This window comes from Schistocerca nitens, chromosome 7, assembly GCF_023898315.1.
Source record: "Schistocerca nitens isolate TAMUIC-IGC-003100 chromosome 7, iqSchNite1.1, whole genome shotgun sequence".
Taxonomy (NCBI): domain Eukaryota; kingdom Metazoa; phylum Arthropoda; class Insecta; order Orthoptera; family Acrididae; genus Schistocerca; species Schistocerca nitens.
In genome coordinates this window covers 241,906,527-241,926,919 of record NC_064620.1, presented here as the reverse complement: position 1 = coordinate 241,926,919, position 20,393 = coordinate 241,906,527, and the positions used below count along the sequence as shown (strand labels likewise).

Sequence of the window (20,393 nt, the reverse complement as noted above, 5' to 3'; positions counted from 1 at the left end):
TTTCTGTGATTTTGTCCTTGCTCAAATGGAAACAGATGAATCTTTCGTTTCAAAGATTGTGTTTAGTGATGAAGCAACTTTCCACACTAACAGGAAAGTCAACCGTCACAATGTCTGTATATGGGGCACTGAGAATCCGCGGGAAACAACTCAGTATGAACGTGACTCGCCTAAGGTGAACGTTTTCTGTGCCATTTCAGCCAATAAAGTTTTTGGTCCCTTTTTCTTCAAAGGTGCTACTGTAACTGGACTACAGTATCTGGAGATGTTAGAGAATTGGCTGTTCCCTCAGCTCGAACAAGAAGCACAACAATTCATATTTCAGCAGGATGGAGCACCACCACATTGGCACTTATCTGTTCGTAACTACCTGAACGTCAACTACCCGAGGCGATGGATCGGCCGCCAGGCAGCCCGTGACAGAGCACTTCATCACTGGCCTCCAAGAAGCCCTGATCTTACCCCCTGCGATTTTTTCTTATGGAGGTATGTTAAGGATATGGTGTTTCGGCCACCTCTCCCAGCCACCATTGATGATTTGAAACGAGAAATAACAGCAGCTATCCAAACTGTTACGCCTGATATGCTACAGAGAGTGTGGAACGAGTTGGAGTATCGGGTTGATATTGCTCGTGTGTCTGGAGGGGGCCATATTGAACATCTCTGAACTTGTTTTTGAGTGAAAAAAAACCTTTTTAAATACTCTTTGTAATGATGTATAACAGAAGGTTATATTATGTTTCTTTAATTAAATACACATTTTTAAAGTTGTGGTATTCTTTTTGAATCACCCTGTATATCAATGGGGACAGGTGAAAATGTGTGCCCCGACTGGCCATGACCTTCTTCTGTGCGGATGCACACATATTCCCCGAACTCTTACGGGACTTGGTAAGAATGTCTTCCACGAGTAATGAGTGTGTTGGGGTGGGACACTACGAATGTAGTGTGTGGACAAATAAGGTGAGAATGTGGGTCTCGCGGGAGGCGTGCGCGTGATAGTCGCTACAGACGCGCAATCCTCTGTGTCCTTGGTGGCTTAGATGGATAGAGCGTCTGTCATGTGAGCAGGAAATCCCGGGTTCGAGTCCCGGTCAGGGCACACATTTTCACCTGTCCCCGTTGATATATATCAACGCCTGTTAGCAGCTGAAGGTATTAATATAATTCTAATTTGGTATATGATACGTGTTGTGACTCGCGATATGACGCAGAAGCAACCTGCATTGATGGGGCACGGAGAGACGTAGCAGGAAGGGATTTACTGTTTGACACTGGGCGGACAGCGATACAACACCGACACGATTCTCTGTCGTACTGAGTGCTCATTGCTCCATGGAGCTGTATCTTACGATACATGGAGCGGGACATTTCAAGCCATCTGATATACGTGAAAAGAGATTGTTTTATGTAGATGAAGCAGTGCTACATCTGTCTCCGTAGTTAGTTTCTCAGTGACACTTCTACTTTTTGCGTAAAAAAATTAAAAACCATCGTTTTTGGGATTTGCGCGCGCGTTCTCCGCTATGCAGTTTCTCTCATTGGATTCTGAGGAAACTATTCGGTAAAAACTATAAAAAATATGCTTTTACGGTCTAATATCGCAGCTTGATAGTGAACTGGTTAAAATGGTTCAAATGGCTCTAAGCACTAAGGGACTTAACATCTGAGGTCATCAGTCCCCTAGACTTTGAACTACTTAAACCTAACTAACCTAAGGACATCACACACATCCATGCCCGAAGCAGGATTCGAACCTGCGACCGTAGTAGCCGCGTGGTTCCGGACTGAAGCGCCTAGGACCGCTCGGTCACAGCGGCCGGCAGTGAACTGGTTATCTTTTCAGGTGTGCCCATGGTTATTGTAATACTTCGAAACGAAGAAAAACGCAACGCGTATTTAGAAAAGTTTGCAGCAAAAAGTGTAGTCACTGCTGACTTTATGTTTGGTACATTTCAGGTCATACAACACTGCGTACCAAATTTAGCTAACATATCAAAATTGTATTTACTGTTGGAAGAAGAGCTATATTTCTTTCTAGTCTGGTGCAAATATGTGATGTGTTTGTAAGTCGTCCGCGACGAGGCTGATAGAGACGTGCCACACACAAGGCTGCTACCGCCAGCTGTGTCCTGCTGTTTGTCGTATCGCTTGTGTGGGAACACGAGTATCGTGTGGATAACCATCCCCTCGCGCCCCGTTTATTGCGACGTGTCGTATCACAGAGAGAACTGTGCTATAATGTCTGAGGCATGCCACAGCAGGCCTCAGGTTTTGTAGGGGAGCGGCGCAGCCCCTCCACACTGCAGCTGTCAGCGTCGCAGAGCAGGGCGTGGGCTACTCGGCGTCGCACAGCACGGCCATGGCCTGCTGCTGCTGCTTGCTGCTGCCTCGCAGGCTGCAGACTGCCGGCTTGTCGTCGCCGTCGTCGCTGCTGTCGCCGTGGCGCCGCCGCAGGGACGCCTCTGCCCGGCTGAAGGCAGCGGTGGAGACGGCGCAGCCCACCACCAGGATCCCCAGCTGCGCGTGCAGCCCCAGCCACCGGCTGTACACGAAGCTCGCCGCCGCGCCCACCGACTGACACACACAGGCCAACACACCACCTATAAACACTCTCTAGAGTCCAGCACTAACATAAGCAAAAGATCACTCAGCTCACACATTGATTTGTGACTGCTCACTGGCTGCAGTGCACCTCCACTGCTAATTCACTCATCTGGCCTTCTAACACTAACCAAAACGGCCTTGCTGTGCTGGTACTGCGAACGGCTGAAAGCAAGGGGAAACTACAGCCGTAATTTTTCCCGAGGGCGTGCAGCTTTACTGTATGGTTAAATGATGATGGAGTCCTCCTGGGTAAAATATTCTGGAGGTGAAATAGTCCCCCATTAGGATCTCCGGGCGGGGACTACTCAGGAGGACGTTGTTATCAGGAGGTGTCTTGAAACGAGGATATAAGATGAACACCATCAAAAGCAAAACGAGCATAATGGAATGTAGTCGAATTAAATCGGGTGATGCTGCGGGAATTAGATTAGGAAATGAGACTCCTAAAGTAGTAAATGAGTTTTGCTATTTGGGGAGCAAGATAACTGATGATGGTCAAAGTAGAGAGGATATAAAACGTAGACTGGCAATGGCATGGAAAGCGTTTCTAAAGAAGAGAAATTTGTTAACATCGAGTATAGATTTAAGTGTCAGGAAGTCGTTTCTGAAAGTATTTATATGGAAGGTAGCCATGTATGGAAGTGAAACATGGACGATAAATAGTTCGGACAAGAAGAGAATAGAAGCTTTCGAAATGTGGTGCTACAGAAGAATGCTGAAGATTAGATGGGTAGATCACATAACTAATGAGGAGGTATTGAATAGAATTGGAGAGAAGAGAAATTTGTGGCACAACTTGACTAGAAGAAGGATCGGTTGGTAGGATATATTCTGAGGCATCAAGGGATCACCAATTTAGTATTGGAGGGCAGCGTGGAGGGTAAAAATCGTGGAGGGAGACCAAAAGATGAATACACTAAACAGATTCAGAAGGATATAGGTTGCAGTAGGTACTGGGAGATGAAGAAGCTTGCACAGGATAGAGTAGCATGGAGAGCTGCATCAAACTTGTCTCTGGACTGAAGACCACAACAACAACAATGACTGTGTAGTGTAACATCAGATTCTTCGGAATAATGTGTTCCACTATTGCAATGGTCACAACCTGGGGGTAATTACCCGCTGAGGGGTAAAATGAAATTTTCTGAAGGGTAAAAACAGATTCGATTCTGTTTCAGCCAAAAAACCAAATTATTTTCAAAAGGTCGTTACTACAAGGTGTACAACTTTGCTTCCACCGTTTTTTCCCAATCATTTGAGGCTTTGATGAAACAAATTGATTACACATGTATCATTCAAAGTATTTCCCATCGCTGGCCACTACTTTTTCCCATCTTTCGGGCAGTGTACGAATCCCGTGTCGAAAAATTTGTACATCTTTTGAAGCGATCCACGAATCGATCCAATTTGTGACTTCTTCATGAGATCGGAAGTTTTGGTCAGCCAGGCCATGCGCCATTGATCTAAACAGGTGATAGTCAGAGGGAGCAAAGTCTGGAGAATACAGCGGGTGGGGTGGGACTTCCCATTTCAACGTTTTCAAGTACGTTTTCACTTCTTTTGCAACGTGGGGGTCGAGCGTTGTCGTGCTGCAAAACCACTTTATAGTGACTCTCTCTGTATTGTGATCGTTAGTCTTTTAATGTTCTGCTCAAACGCATTAACTGCTTTCGATAACGAGCACCTGTGATTGTTTCAATTTGTTTTAACACCTCGTAGTACACGACGCCGAGCTGGTCCCGCCAGATGCAGAGCTTGATCTTGGAGACGTGAATATTCGGTTTAGCCGGCCGCGGTGGTCTACCGGTTCTGGCGCTGCAGTCCGGAACCGCGGGACTGCTACGGTCGCAGGTTCGAATCCTGCCTCGGGCATGGGTGTGTGTGATGTCCTTAGGTTAGTTAGGTTTAAGTAGTTCTAAGTTCTAGGGGACTTATGACCTAAGATGTTGAGTCCCATAGTGCTCAGGGCCAATATTTGGTTTGGCCGTCGAAATGGAAGCGTGTGCGGGATATCCCCATAATTTTTTGCGTTTAAGGTTATCGTAATGAACCCATTTTTCGGCCCCGGTCACAATGCGATGCAGAAGCCAATTCCGTTTTTGCCTCTGAAGCAAGTGTTCACAAACACACAAACGCCGTTCAACATCTCTTGGTTTCAGCTCACACGGGACCCAAGTGCCTTCTTTCTGAATCATGCCCATAGCCTTGAGACGTTTTGAAATGGCTTGCTGTGTCACTCCCACTAATCGTGCCAATTCTTCTTGAGTTTGACGCGAGTCTTCACTCAGCGATGTCTCCAGTTCTGCATCTTCGAAAACATTCTCTTCCACCACTATGCCGGTCTACGACGTTAAAATCACCGTTCTTGAAGCGTTGAAATCACTCACGACACGTTTTTTTCACTAATAGCGTCCTTAACGTACGTACTTGAGAGCATTCGATGAGACTCAGCCGCTGTTCTTCATATTGAAACAAAGCAGTAACACCTCTCGCAAATGACGAGAATTAGGCTCGTAAACTGACATTTTCAATCAAGAACAACTTTATGATGCAGACACAAATCAAATAATGTTTGAATGAGGTTATGTTGACAGAGGTCCAAGCTAACTGCGTGACGTCTGCGATCTGTTTCTTTCGACCGCTACTTACCGTTGTCGGCACCTATTGGCAAACGGCGGAAGCAAAGTTGTACACCTTGTAGAAACACAGTTTTGTATGACTCTAATATTGACTATGTAAGTTGTCAATAATCACTTCATCACAATTAGTGTCATTAATGCGGTGTAGGTTACGGGTTCCTCACATAGTGCACCCATTACACACACATGTTGTGCTTTGTCCCATACATCACTGATGATAAAAGTGAGAATGTACGTAACAAATGCTAAATATCTCAGGAAAATGTCTTCTCAAAGTTGTTGGTAGTATCTGTAGTAGTCCAGAAATTGCTTCATTACTCTCATCGAAACAGGTAAATGAATTGACACCATGACACAATAGTAACCACAAAACGGATCTATAGCGCCGTACACAGTACTATTATTGTTATTACTATTATTATTATTAGAGTGATTATATGCAAAGCATTAACAGCCTGAAGTCTTCCAATTTCTGCCTGTTCAGAAGTAATGAGTGCAAAAATCGAGTATAGCTCGCCCATCCGAACTTGTTTGATTTTAAATGGGATTGCAGTGTGCAGGTGAAGTAAATGCCTCAGTGGAGTGGAGTAATGCAGGGGAAGAATGTTTTGTAACAAGTGTCTACCCTCACTGTAGGTAGTTAGCTTTTTTATCTAAGGAGGAGTTGTGGGTAGCACTTGCGATACGCCACGAATTCCTAACACTCCCCCTTCCCCCTCACGCACACAAACTAAATATCGTTCATCTTTCATAATTTTAAAAGTAAGTGTTCCGACAAAAATCTTTCTTTCTACAGTTTAGTTACGCGCTAAAGTTGGTGATAATGTGCGGAAAAAGGTGGAGGGGGGGGGGGGGAGCAACAGAAGCGGTGGTGGGGTAGCACTCAGGGGTAATGGTCTAACAAGGGAACCTCCCCATCGCACTCCCCTCAGAATTAGTTATAAGTTGGTACAGTGGATAGGCCTTGAAAAACTGAACACAGATCAATCGAGAAAACAGGAAGAAGTTGTGTGGAACTATGAAAAAATAAGCAAAATATACAAATGAGTATTCCATGTTTAACATAGGCAACATCTAGGTGGGTATGAACCCATGCGCGTCGTGGTCCCGTGGTTAGTGTGTGCAGCTGCGGAACGAGAGGTCCTTGGTTCAAGACTTCCGTCGGGAGAAAATTTTAATTTTTTGTTTTCAGACAATTATCAAAGTTCAGGCACTCACATATAATCAACTTCGCTCTCCAAAATTCCAGGACATGTTCAGATTTGCTTGGACATATGCAGGATTTGACGGTCTACACACGGAAAAATTTGAAAACGTTAAAAACATACGTTTTGACAGAGCACAGACAAAACTGTGCGACTGTGAAACTGTTTCATTCATTTGTTGCAGTTAATGTGACAAACTCTTATGTTTTCACACTTTTTTGGGAGTGATTATCTATCACATCCACAAGAAAACGTAAATTGGGCAAGGTAGAAGGATCTTTTTACCCATTCACCAAGTGTACAAGTTAGGTGGGTCGACAACATATTCCTGTCATGTGACGCACATGCCGTCGCCAGTGTCGTATAGAATATATTAGACGTGTTTTCCTGTGGAGGAATCGGTTGACCTATGACCTTGCAATCAAATGTTTTCGGTTTCCATTGGATAGGCACGTCCTTTCGGCTACTAATCGCACGGTTTTGCGGTGCGGTCGCAAAACACAGACGCTAAACTTATTACACTGAACAGAGACGTCAATGAACGAACGGACAGATCATAACTTTGCAAAAATAAAGAAAGTAAACTTTTCACTCTAGGGAAGATTTGAACCAAGAACCTCTCGTTCCGCAGTTGCTCACGCTAACCACGGGACCACGGCGCTCCTGAACTCGGACTCTCCTAGATGTTGCCTATCTTACACGTGGACTACTCAGTTTGTATATTTTGCTTAGTTTTTTCATAGTTCCACACAACTTCTTCCTGTTTTCTCGATTGATATGTGTTTAGTTTGTCAAGGCCTATCCACTGTGCCAACTTATAACTAAATCTGAGGGGGGTGCGATGGGGAGGTTCCCTTGTAAGAAAGGTTGTGAACCACTGCACTATGAGGCCGACGATACACGTTCGTGAGACGTAGAAAGGTATTTAAGTAGTTAGCATGTGTGGGACATCTGACTGTGCGCATCCTTTGTGGTGTATGTGCAGATCCACCGAAAAAGGAGTGAACTACAAACAGAGGCAAGGTGCGGCAGAAATTGCGTGTTTCCAACTGCTGTGAAAGCCTGCTTATGCTTTAAAGTCGCGGCTTGGCGGTGTCTTGGAGCTCAGACATAAAAAGGGGGGCTCGCGACAATTGCCACGTCCAGAAGCAGAAGAAGAGTCTGTAATCTATTGACCACTCTGAAATCACATGTTTGAATAAGAGCTTCTGTTACGATCCTAACTACATGAGAGTAATAACATAGTGATCTGTGTACCCGCAACCATACCTGCTTTAAGAAAGAAGCAGAGTGTCCTCTACAGTCCCTATGTCGTATACTCTGAAGCGCCCACGAAACTGGTACAGGCAAGCGTATTCAAATACAGAGATACGTGAACAGGCAGAATACGTCGCTTCGGTCGGCAACGCATATATAACAAGCGTCTGGCGCTGTTGTTAGATTGGTAACTGGTGCTACAATGACAGGTTATCAAGATTTAAGTGGGTTTCAACTTGGTGTTATAGTCGGCGCACGAGCGATGGGGCACAGCATCTCTGAGACAGCAATGAAGTGAGGATTTTCCCGTATGACCATTTCACGAGTGTACCGTGAATATCAGGAATCCGGTAAAACATAAAAGCTCCGACATCGCTGCGGCCCAAAACAGATCCTGCAAGAACGGAACCAACGACGACTGGAAAGAACCGTTTGTGACAGAAGTGTAACCCCTCCGCAAATTGCTACAGATTTCAATACTGGGCCATCAACAAGTGTCAGCGTGCGAACCATTCAACGAAACATCATCGATATGGGCTTTTGGAGCCGAAGGCCCCTCGTGTACCCTTGATGACTGCACAACACAAAGCTTTACGCCTCTCCTGGGCCCGTCGACACCGACTTTGGACTGTTGATGATTGGTATCATGTTGCCTGGTCGGATGAGTTTCGTTTCAAATTGTATCGAGCGGATGGCCGTGTACGGGTATGCGGACAACCTCATGAAATCATAGACTCTGCATGTCAGCAGGAGACTGTTCAAGGTGGTGGAGGCTCTGTAATGGTGTGGGAGTGTGCAGTTGGAGTGATATGGGACCCCTGATACGTCTAGATACGACTCTGACATGTGACACGTACGTAAGCATCCTGTCTGATCAGCATCACTTTGCAGGAAAACGGAATTTACTTTCGGAGAGGTGCGAAGCACTCGGGTGCAGGACTTTGGTCTGGAAGTACTTCTTGTCTCTGGCGTGTGTGATTGGTACTTGGGACCTGTCCTGAGACTGACTTCCCTTGCAAGTAATTTAGACTGGGGAGCCTATAGTGAAGTTATTACTGTACCGACAGTGTGACTTCAAACTTCTCGGACTACTCGTTTGCCGAGGGCACACTTATTCGTTTTTCGTTTACCAGTCTTGACGATTGGTATCCTTGTGCGCTCTGTCGTGTAAGTGAGCCAAATTGGTCCGTGGTACTACCAGCGAACGAGTGTGTCACACACTGAAATCTACGGTGATTTCAGGGCTCTGGTACAGAGTAAATTGGGATCCGCCTGAACGATCACTAGACCGTGAGATTTTTGCATTTCTTTGGTGGCCGCGATCGATTCACAGGTACCGCCTCCACGTCTCACCTCCGCCGCACACATCTCGCCAGCTGCAAGTTACATCGCTGCACGAAGCGAACGGGGTAACGTACCGCTGCTCCGGCATTGTCAGGGTGCACAGATCTCAATCGCCACTTGCTCTCAGCTGCACCTATGTAGAGAAACTACAGTAGATTTGATCAATCAAAGTCTGCTCAGCTTCAAATCAGTTCAGATTGCATTACCCACATTTTTAGGGCCAGAATACTTGACTCACTCCACTAGTTAAACTGCCTCTGCTACCCAGCATCCTTGTCCAGTGTAGTCTTAAATCACCTGTTAGTTTTTTACGATATTCAATCAAAAACTTGTTTAGCATAATTTGTGTCTGTTTTAAAGAAAAAATAAATGTTGTTAGAACACTAAAATTATGATAACATTCTCAATCATTTATACAGTCCTCACCGGGTTACCTTTCAGTACGTAGAAAAGATAAAATATCTGACAGTCGTAAAATGCGATTAAGAGTATTTTGATACAAATATCAACGCCACATAATTTGTACACTTAAGTACATGGGTGAGTGCTAGCGATGGCCTTGGAGGTCCTATAATTGTAGCAACATCATCTATAGCCGGTACAATATGCTAATTCTGAGGTTCATAAGTGACCGGCACTACAGATTACATTGCTTGAAATGGAATATTCATGATCGTTAGTTAAAATAGTTTCACATGACTAAGACGTGTGTCTTACACTAAAACATAAAGTACAATACAGTATGTAATAACAAAATCCCTACTTAAAATCAGAGTAAAACAAGTAAAAGTTGTGAAACTTCCTGGCAGATTAAAACTGTGTGCCAGACCGAGACTCGAACTCAGGATCTTTACCTTTCGCGGGAAAGTGCTCTACCAAAGTTTCATATCAGCGCATACTCCGCCGCAGAGTGAAAATCTCATTCTGGAAACATCCCCCAGGCTGTGGCTAAGCCATGTCTCTGTAATATCCTTCCTTCCATGAGTGCTAGTTCTGCAAGGTTCGCAGAAGAAAAAAATAATTAAGTGCCAGACAAGATCGTGGACTCGTTTACAGATTTCATTCTGGTAGTGTCTCTATGGGAGATTAATTTGCCACGTACTGCCCTCTTCTAACGGCCAATTTCACATTGCTGGATGTCCTAGTGTGTGAAAGCATTCAGGTTCACACAAAGACGTGGTTTTAACTAAAATCGGCATCTTCGCAATAATTAGTAAGTATTTACTAGAACGAGATATGAACTGGCAATATCAAGCAAATGCACCTTTATACCATTGTATCACCATATCTATTTACTATCTGTCGCATCACGTATACACTGATAAGACAAAACATTATGACCACCTGCTTGTTTGTCCGTCTTTGGAACGGAATACATCACTGTCAGGGATCTGACGGTTTGTTGGTAGGTTTGCGGAGGTACGTGGCATTAGATGATGAAATTCGCATAAATAACGGGCCGTTGATGGCTCCCGATAGCGACCCAGATGAGTTCCATAGCATTTACATCAGGCGAATTTGGTCGCTCAGACATCAACGTGAGTTCACTATAATGCTCACGCCACTGTAGCACGGTTTTGGCACAGAGACACGGACAATTATAGAGGTGGAAGAGGACATAGCCGTCGGGGAAGACATCAAGCATGAAGGGATGTAGTTGGTTTGCAGCTGTCAGCTATCAGCTATCTTCGATTACTACCACAGGTCCCAGGCAAACGCAGGAGAATGTCTCCCATAGCACAATATTGCCCCCATCAACCTGCGTCCGTAGCGCGACGGACGTTTCGAGCCGCCGTTCACCACGGTGACGGCGATGGTGGAGACGGGCATCGACCTGGTGTAGCAAATGAGATTCACCCAAAGAGCCAACACCTTCGCATTGATCGACGATCGAATACTGGCGGTCCCGTACCCGCTAGAATCGCAATTGACGAAGTCGTTGGGTTAACATGTGAACATGGAGGGGTAGTCTACTGCAGAGGTCCACGTTCAACAATGTACGCTGAACGGTGTGCTCCAAAACACATGTGCGTGCACTACTTTACAGAGCAGGCAAACCTCCGAACGCCACGTTCTGTGAAGAGTTGCGGACGTCCAACCATTCAGCGCGTAGTGGTAGTTTCATTACCCTTCTACCGCTTTCCGTAATTGCTCACGACAGTAGCACGTGAACATTCGACTAGCTTCGCCGTTTCCGAAATACTCATTCACAGGCTCTGTGTAATAATAAGCTGCCCTTTATCAAAGTCGCGTTCATCTCAATGGACTTCCTCATTTGCAGCCCGCATCTTCGCTAGGGTGATAAGCCGTCCCTGTCTGTTCCGCTTATATGCTTTTGTTACCGCGTGTCTTGCCCGCAGTGCCACCAGGCATCATCGAACGTGGCGGAGGGCAGTGGTCATAATCTTTTGGCTTATCAGTATAAAATCGATATGGAAATTTGAACGCTCTTTGAATCACTGAACTTTCTGCACTAATTTGTAGCTCGAAGTACGTAATTTCCTTCGGTCTAATTTTAAAATTGTATTGCGATCACTTGATGCTTGTGGTATAACACCTTGTGTAACAGCAACTGATATGAAACGTTCCTCCTAGCAGTTTGTGTAGTGTGATGTATGCAGAGATTAAGTACTTTAAACACGGAGAGATGCGACGTGTGTTGTGCGTTCAGTGGTACACAATTTGCGCTCACCTGGACGAACTTGAAAATAGCGAATGCAGAGGCGCCATCGCGTGGCCACACGCCACCCAGCAGAGCGTACAGCTGCGTCACCAGCACGCTGTCCCCCAGACCCACCAGCGCCGCGCACGTCATCGCCACGTAGGCGCTGCAACACGCAACACAGCGTCAGTCACCTGGCGTCACAGTGCCTACCACAAGTACTGACGTTTTGCGGTGAAGTCGGGAAATTCGTAACAGTCAAAGCGAGACGGCTAAAAAACATAACGTACATCCTTTATACAGTCAATAATGAAAGCAAGATGAACGAGGTAGGGAAGTCAGCAGGTTGACACCTCTGGGGTTCTGCATGCGACAAGAAAAGTCTTACCCACTGTTGACACACATTAAAATCAAGAGCGCCAGTATTCAAGGAAGTATGACACACAGAATAGATTCTCGAACATATTCTCAGTTCGAATATAATGAATCTCCTTGAGACAGAGAAGTTGCTGTCCATGCATCAGCACGGCTTTAGAAAGCATCGCTCCTGCCCATTTTTCACATATCATCTTGCGAACCATGGATGTAGGGTATCAGACGGATGCCATATTCCTTGACTTCCGGAAAGCGTTTGACTCGGTGCCCCTCTGCAGACTCCTAACTAAGGTAACGAGCATATGGGATTGGTTCCCAAGTATGTGAGTGGCTCGGAGACTTCTTAAGTAATAGAACCCAGTACGTTGTCCTCGGTGGTGAGTGTTCATCGGAGGTGAGGGTATCATCTGGAGTGCCCCAGTGAAGTGTGGTACGTCCGCTGTTGTTTTCTATCTACATAAATGATCTTTTGGATAGGGTGGATACCAATGTGCGGCTGTTTGCTGATGATGCTGTGGTGTATGGGAAGGTGTCGTCGTTGAGTGACTGTAGGAGGATACAAGATGACTTGGACAGGATTTGTGATTGGTGTAAAGAATGGCAGCTAACTCTAAATATAGATAAATGTACATTAATGCAGATGAATAGGAAAAAGAATCCTGTAATGTTTGAAAACTCCATTAGTAGTGTAGCGCTTGATACAGTCACGTCGATTAAATATTTGGGCGTAACATCGCAGATCGATATGAAGTGGGACAAGCATGTAATGGCAGTTCTGGGGAAGGCGGATAGTCGTCTCTTCGGTTCATTGGTAGAATTTTGGGAAGATGTGGTTCATCTCTAAAGGAGACCGCTTATAAAACACTAATTCGAACTATTATTGAGTACTGCTCGAGCGTTTGGGATCCCTACCAGGTCGGATTGAGGGAGGACATAGAAGCAATTCAGAGGCGGGCTGGTAGATTTATTACTGGTAAGTTTGTTACTGGTAGGTTTGATCATCACGCGAGTGTTACGGAAATGCTTCAGGAACTCGGGTGGGAGTCTCTAGAGGAAAGTAGGCGTTATTTTCGTGAATCGCTACTGTGAAAATTTAGAGAACCAACATTTGAGGCTGACTGCAGTACAATTTTACTGCCGCCAACTTACATTTCGCGGAAAGACCACAAAGATAACATAAGAGAGCTTAGAACTCGTACAGAGGCATATAGGCAGTCATTTTTCCCTCGTTCTGTTTGGGAGTGTAACAGGGAGAGAAGATGCTAGTTGTGGTACGAGGTACCCTCCGCCACGCACCGTATGGTGGATTGCGAAGTATGTATGTAGATGTAGATTTATAAATATGGCTTGGCAGAAAGAAAGCGAACCGAATCTAGAAGCGATTAAAACACAGGACAACACGGATGAAAGAGTTGGCTGGTCAAGGAGATAGGGTCGGGGATCCCCCAGACCTAGCATACAGCAGGAGGCCTAAGCTGTATGGGAACGATAGGGAAGGCACACCCGTTCCCGAGGTTCCAATCGCCACAAGGGAGGATCGGCATATCGTATACCAAGCACATTGTAAACCATTCACATCTGCGACTGCCATCAGAGAACAAATATTGTACACCGTGCAACATTCTGTGTCATCCTGTATGATTGGTTGCCGGCCGCAGTGGCAGAGCGGTTCTAGGCGCTCCAGTCTGGAACCGCGCGACCGCTACGTCGCAGGTTCGAATCCTGCCTCGGGTATGGATGTGTGTGATGTCCTTAGGTTAGTTAGGTTTAAGTAGCTCTAAGTTCTAGGGGACTGATGACCACAGATGTTAGGTCCCATAGTGCTCAGAGCCATTTGAACCGATTTGTATCATTGATTGGAGACTATCGGCAGTGGAACTAGGGAATTACTGAAACTTCCTGGCAGATTAAAACTGTGTGCCCGACCGAGACTCGAACTCGGGACCTTTGCCTTTCGCGGGCAAGTGCTCTACCAACTGAGCTACCGAAGCACGACTCACGCCCGGCCCTCACAGCTTTACTTCTGCCAGTATCTCGTCTCCTACCTTCCAAACTTTACAGAAGCTCTCCTGCGAACCTTGCAGAACTAGCACTCCTGAAAGAAAGGATATTGCGGAGACACGGCTTAGCCACAGCCTGGGGGATGTTTCCAGAATGAGATTTTCACTCTGCAGCGGAGTGTACGCTGATATGAAACTTCCTGGCAGATTAAAACAGTTTTAATCTGCCAGGAAGTTTCATATCAGCGTACACTCCGCTGCAGAGTGAAAATCTCATTCTAGGGAATTACTGTCCCATGCCACGTTGCCAATAACACCACAACACAAACGGCTGTGTTTGGAGTGGTGCAGAAGCATAGACTGGTCAAGAATGGCGTCGCATTGTGTCTAGTGATGAATCATGGTTCTATAGCACCGTGGGTGACCATTATATGGCGCTGACTTGGGGACGCGTCCCATTCTTCCTTTTTTGTTTTGAGGGGCACAGCAGTGTTACTCCTGGCGTCGGTGTGTGTGGAACCAGCGGGTGTGACTTCAGGTCAAGGCTGGTAGCGGCTGAGAGAACTCTGACAGCACAGCGGCACACTATGGGGCGGCGGCTAAAAGTTAATCATTTGTTTGTTCGCAGTTTTTCTCACGCGGGCCTTGCAACTAATTAAGTGGTCAGACAGAAAGCGAAGGGAAACACACTGACCTTAGTTTCCAGTCTGCATGGCCACATTCTGGTCCACCCCACTGAAAGAAAAGTTTCTATCCTCCTATTTCTTTGTGGGATCAGGACTTTGATTTTAAATAAAAGTATAAAGTTCCAATCAAAATTATAATGCATAAAGTTTCTCCCATACAACAATTGGAAATTCACTATTTTAAATTGAAAGTAAGTCTTTCTATTCAAAAATGGTTCAAATGGCTGTGAGCACTATGGGACTTAACATCTGAGGTCATCAGTCCCCTAGAACTTAGAACTAGTTAAACCTGACTAACCTGAGGACATCACACACATGCCCGAGGCAGGATTCGAACCTGCGACTGTAGCGGTCCGGCGGTTCCAGACTGAAGCGCCTAGAACCGCTCGAGTCTTTCTATTCTAATAGAACATTTAGCAGTTTAGAGGCGATCTCTACGGTACGTTCCTACCTGATTGTCTTTCGCTCTGACTAAAATTACTCAATGAAAGTTTGTAATAAATTTTCAAAATAAACGCTCGCCATAAAAATGGAAATAAAGTCACCACTTGCCATGCGGAATTGTAATTCACACGGGCGGCGCACTAACAGTCACTCTAGCGAATTCTAAGCGATCCAGGACAGTGTACGGTCCTCGCGAGTTCACTATCCGTTTTTACCGCAAAATACGCGCTTTGACACAGTTCGGCTCTGACGTCATCCGAGGCATAGCGCGATCCGACGTTTAACATAGGTGGATCTTACAGCAGCTAAATGCGAAGTGAATCTTACTACTGCCTCTCGGGCTGTATTTAGGTGGCGGAGCGGACGGCCGAGGGAACATCTGTTGTTTACGGTTATCTGCATACTGCAGTTAAGTTGTTTGAATTCACCGAAAAAGTTTCAGCTCGCTACAATGAAAACTTCGCCTTCTAGAAATTTCATAGTGTAACTAACGGTAGATCGTTACCTCTGAACCTTATCTTTACTAACACATATCGGCCGTCATTAATACTACAACTCTCAAATTTGATATAGCTTTTTCATTTGGTGTGTTTTACCATTCACTTTAACCAAAATTCTCTTATCATTAAAATTACAGGTGCTTAATGTACTACGATTGGGTATACTTTAGTTACAAAATTGGTTATTACTTAATTACTCAAAAACTATAAGAGGTAGCTTAACGTAGTCTCTCAGTTATTATTTTTGGGGTGAACTGAAGCCCAAAACAAATTTTCTTGTTTCTAAGTCCATTATTTACCGCCTCTGATTTTTCCCAAGAATGTGGATTCCGGTGTTAATTTTCGTTATATGGTTTTGCAAAACTGCACCACTTATGAGCTCTAACTGCACCTTCTGACCAAATTCTGGCTTTCTAGCTTCATTATTTAGCGCCACTTTTTTTCTCTTAAAACTGCATTTTTAGGTAAACTATTAAGTCTAGAACATAAAAACTTGGTATTTGGAACATTATAACACTAAACCATATTTCAACGAAATTTTAAACATAAAAATTCGATTTTCAATTTCATACTTAATTGTGGTGGAATACTTGCGCACTACACGCATACACGTTAAGGTGACATGGCGCTACTAGCAGTGAACTGGGGTAAGTCCCGGCACACTCTCTCCCCTCTGTATCTCACACATGATACAGCGCTTGCTTTGCTTCAATACCATACCCAACCTGTCTCCCCATGTGTTACCTTTCAAGTGAGAGTATCCTGATGGCATGTTTCAAAAGGACAATTTTCACCCCCACATGGTACGTGTCTCAGTAAGATGTCTGCGTGATGTTGAAGTACTCGCATGGCCAGCAACATCCCCAGATCTGTTTTCGATGGAAGGCGTAGGATCAACTTCGGTGTCGACTCTATCACTGTACTCGTATCGAAGATATCAAGAGCCAGTTACAAGAGTTATGGGCCAGTTTGCCTCAGGAGAGGATACTATGGCTTTATGACTCCCTTCTAAACCGAATCATTGCGTGCATTCAGGTCAGAGGGGATGCAACATCATACTGGTAAATGGTCTCATACTGCCAACGTCTTCTTAAATTTGACTATTTTGTAATCGCTGAAATAACATCACATACCATCTTAATGTTCGCCCCCGGTAGCTAAGTGGTCAACGCGACAGAATGTCAATCCTAAGGGCCCGGGTTCGACTTCCGGCTGTGTCGGAGATTTTCTTCGCTCAGCGACTGTGTGTTGTGTTGTCCTAATCATCATCATTTCATCCCCATCGACGCGCAAGTCGCCGAAGGGGCGTCAACTCGAAAGACTTGCACCCGGCGAACGGTCTACCCGACGGAAGGCCCTAGTCACACGACATTTACATTTACCATCTCAATGCGTGAAGTTTCTTTTTGCTTCCTCTTCTTCTTGGTCGTTCACTTTTTTGGTCAGACAGTGTAAGCCCTCCGTTGACAATATCGGTGACATTCTTACAGTTACCAGCCAGGATTGGAAAGCATTTTCGGTCAGAGTATCTGTTTAGTTGAAACAACGAATATGGGAACAGGAGTGTGTAGCTCACTTGCTGTTGATGAAGGCCGGGTCGTCTGTGTCCTTGAAGGGCGCCGCGTCGGGCAGGTTGAGGAAGGCGAGGCAGAAGGCGGCCACGTGGAGCAGGCAGCTCACCACCACACCCGGGAACAGGCCGTGACGCGTCGCTCGCTTATCCAGCACGCCCAGCGCCACGCCCCCTGCCACACAGAGGGAATACATTACAGCACCGTTCTCAAACACTTTTTGTGACAGAATCCTTTTGAAATGTCATGTTTTATGGAACAATCAAAACCTCTTTTGACGTTCATTCTTTATTCACAATCATTTAATGAAACGCAGACAAAAATGGGTACATTATACTTCCAAAAAATATATAAAACAGACAATAATAAGATTCACTGAGGCAAAAAAAATCATGGGATAACGATATGCACATATACAAACGGCGGTAGAGTCGTGTACAAGGCAGAAAAGCGCAGCTTACTGGTGGAGCTGTCATTTGTACTCTTTTGATTCATCTCAAACTGTGTTCTACGTGATTATGGCTGCATGACGGGAATTAATAGACTCTGAATGAGGTTTGGTAGTTGCAGCTACGTGCATGCGTCATTCCATTTCGGAAATGGTTAAGGAATTCAATGTTCCGTGATCCACAGTGTCAAGAGTGTGCCGATAATACCACATTTCAGGCATTGTATTTCAGCACGGACAGCGCAGTGGCCGATGGCTTTCACTTAACGACCGAGAGAAGCGGCATTTGCATCGATTTGTCAGGGCTAACAGGTAAGCAACACCGCGTGAAATAAACGTACAAATCTTAGCAACAAATAATCCTGAGTTAATAACGAGCCTCAAAACCGATTCAGGAATTAATGAACACAGGGTTGTCGTAGCGAGATAAAATATTGTAATCCCCAAATCCTCGAAAAATAAGCTAAAAATATACCTATTCAAAATGCAGATAAAAATTCACTTGACGCCTTCCTGAGAGACAATCTCCACTCATTCCAAATTAATAATATAAGTGTAGACCAGATGTGACTTGAATTCAAAGAAATAGTATCGGCAGCAATTGAAAGATTTATACCAAACAAATTAACAAACGACGGAGCTGATCCTCCTTGGTACATAAAACGGATTAGAATACTGTTGCAGAAACAACGAAACAAACATGCCAAATTTAAACAGACGCAAAATCCACAAAGTTGGCTATCTTTTACAGATGCTCGAAATTTAGCACAGACTTCAGTGCGAGATGCCTATAACAGTTTCCACAACAAAACTTTGTCTCGAAACCTGGCAGAAAATCCAGAGATTCTGGTCGTATATGAAGTATGTTAGAGGCGAGAAACAGTCAATGCCTTTTCTCCACGATAGCAATGGAGATACTATCGAAGAAAGTGCTGCCAAAGCAGAGTTACTAATCACAACCTTCCGACATGCCTTCACAAAAGAAGGTTAGGTAAATATTCCAGAATTCGAATCAAGAACAGCTGCCACATGAGCAACGTAGAAGTAAATGTCCTTGGAGTAGTGAAGCTACTTAAATCAGTTGATAAAAGCAAGTCCTCTGGTCCCGACTGTATACCAATTAGGTTCCTTTCAGAGTATGCTGATGCATTAGCTCCATACTTAACAATGATATACAACCGTCCGGTCGACGGAAAATCCGTACCCAAAGACTGGAAACTTGCACAGGTCACACCAATATTCCAGAAAGGTAGTAGGAGTAATCCACTAAATTACAGGCCCATGTCGTTAACGTCGATATTTTGGAACATATATTGTGATCGAATATTATGAATTACCTCGAAAAAAACGGTCTACTGACACACAGTCAACATGCGTTTAGAAAACATCGTTCCTGTGAAACACAACTAGCTTTTTATTCACATGAAGTGTTGAGTGCTGTTGACAAGGGATTTCAGATCCATTCCGTATTTCTGGAATTCCAGAAGGCTTTTGACACGGTACCACACAAGCGGCTCGTAGTGAAATTGCGTGCTTATGGAATATCGTCTCAGTTATGTGACTGGATTTGCGATTTCCTGTCAGAGAGGTCACAGTTCGTAGTAATTGACGGAAAGTCATCGAGTAAAACAGAAGTGATTTCAGGCGTTCCCCAAGGTAGTGTTATAGGCCCTTTGCTGTTCCTTATCTATATAAACGATTCTGAAGACAATCTGAGCAGCCGTCTTCCGTTGTTTGCGGATGACGCTGTCGTTTATCGACTAATAAAGTCATCAGAAGATCAAAACAAATTGCAAAACGATTTAGAAGAAATATCTGAATGGTGCGAAAAGTGGCAGTTGACCCTAAATAACGAAAAGTGTGAGGTCATCCACATGAGTGTTAAAAGAACTCGTTAAACTTCGGTCACACGATAAATCAGTCTAATCTAAAAGCCGTAAATTCAACTAAATACCTAGGTATTGCAATTACGAACAACTTAAATTGGAAGGAACACGTAGAAAATGTTGTGGGGAAGGCTAACCAAAACCTGCGTTTTATTAGTAGGACACTTAGAAAAATGTAACAGACCTACTAAGGAGACTGCCTACACTACGCTTGTCCGTCCTCTTTTAGAATACTGCTGCGCGGTGTGGGATTCTTACCAGATAGGACTGACGGACTACATCGAAAAAGTTCAAAGAACCAAGGAGACTGCCTACACTACGCTTCCAATTACCAACAGGGAGGAACGATCAGCACGATAAAATAAGGGAAATCAGAGCTCGTACGGAAAGATATAGGTGTTCATTCTTTCCGCGTGCTATACGAGATTGGAATAATAGAGAATTGTGAAGTGGTTCGATGAACCCTCTGCCAGGCACTTAAATGTGATTTGCAGAATATCCACGTAGATCTAGATGTGGATGTAGATGTCGTACGTGCGACGAACATATCCGTTAGAAGTTTGGAGTTAATGGGCTATGGCAGCAGACGAATAATGCGAATGCCTTTGCTAATAGCACGACATCGCCAGCAGCGCGTCTCCAGGCTCGTGACTATATCGGCTGAACGCTAAACCACTGGAAAACCGTGGCCTGGTCAGATGAGTACCAGTTTCTGTTTCTAAGAGCTGACGGAAGGGTTCGAGTATGGTACAGACCCCACGAAGCTAAG

General features: G+C 44.8%; 1 protein-coding gene across 1 annotated transcript in view; it reads right to left on the bottom strand.

Annotated features, from left to right (window-relative positions):
• Nucleotides 1–2,337: 2,337 nt before the first annotated feature.
• Nucleotides 2,338–20,393, bottom strand: part of LOC126195553 (UNC93-like protein MFSD11) — a 207,976-nt gene continuing 189,920 nt past the window's right edge. The window contains exons 7-9 of the mRNA XM_049934177.1: nt 17,296–17,464; nt 11,745–11,880; nt 2,338–2,577 (exon numbers count right to left, since the gene is read on the bottom strand). Of these exons, the coding sequence (XP_049790134.1) occupies nt 2,338–2,577; nt 11,745–11,880; nt 17,296–17,464 (545 nt within the window). The remainder of the gene's footprint in view (nt 2,578–11,744; nt 11,881–17,295; nt 17,465–20,393) is intronic.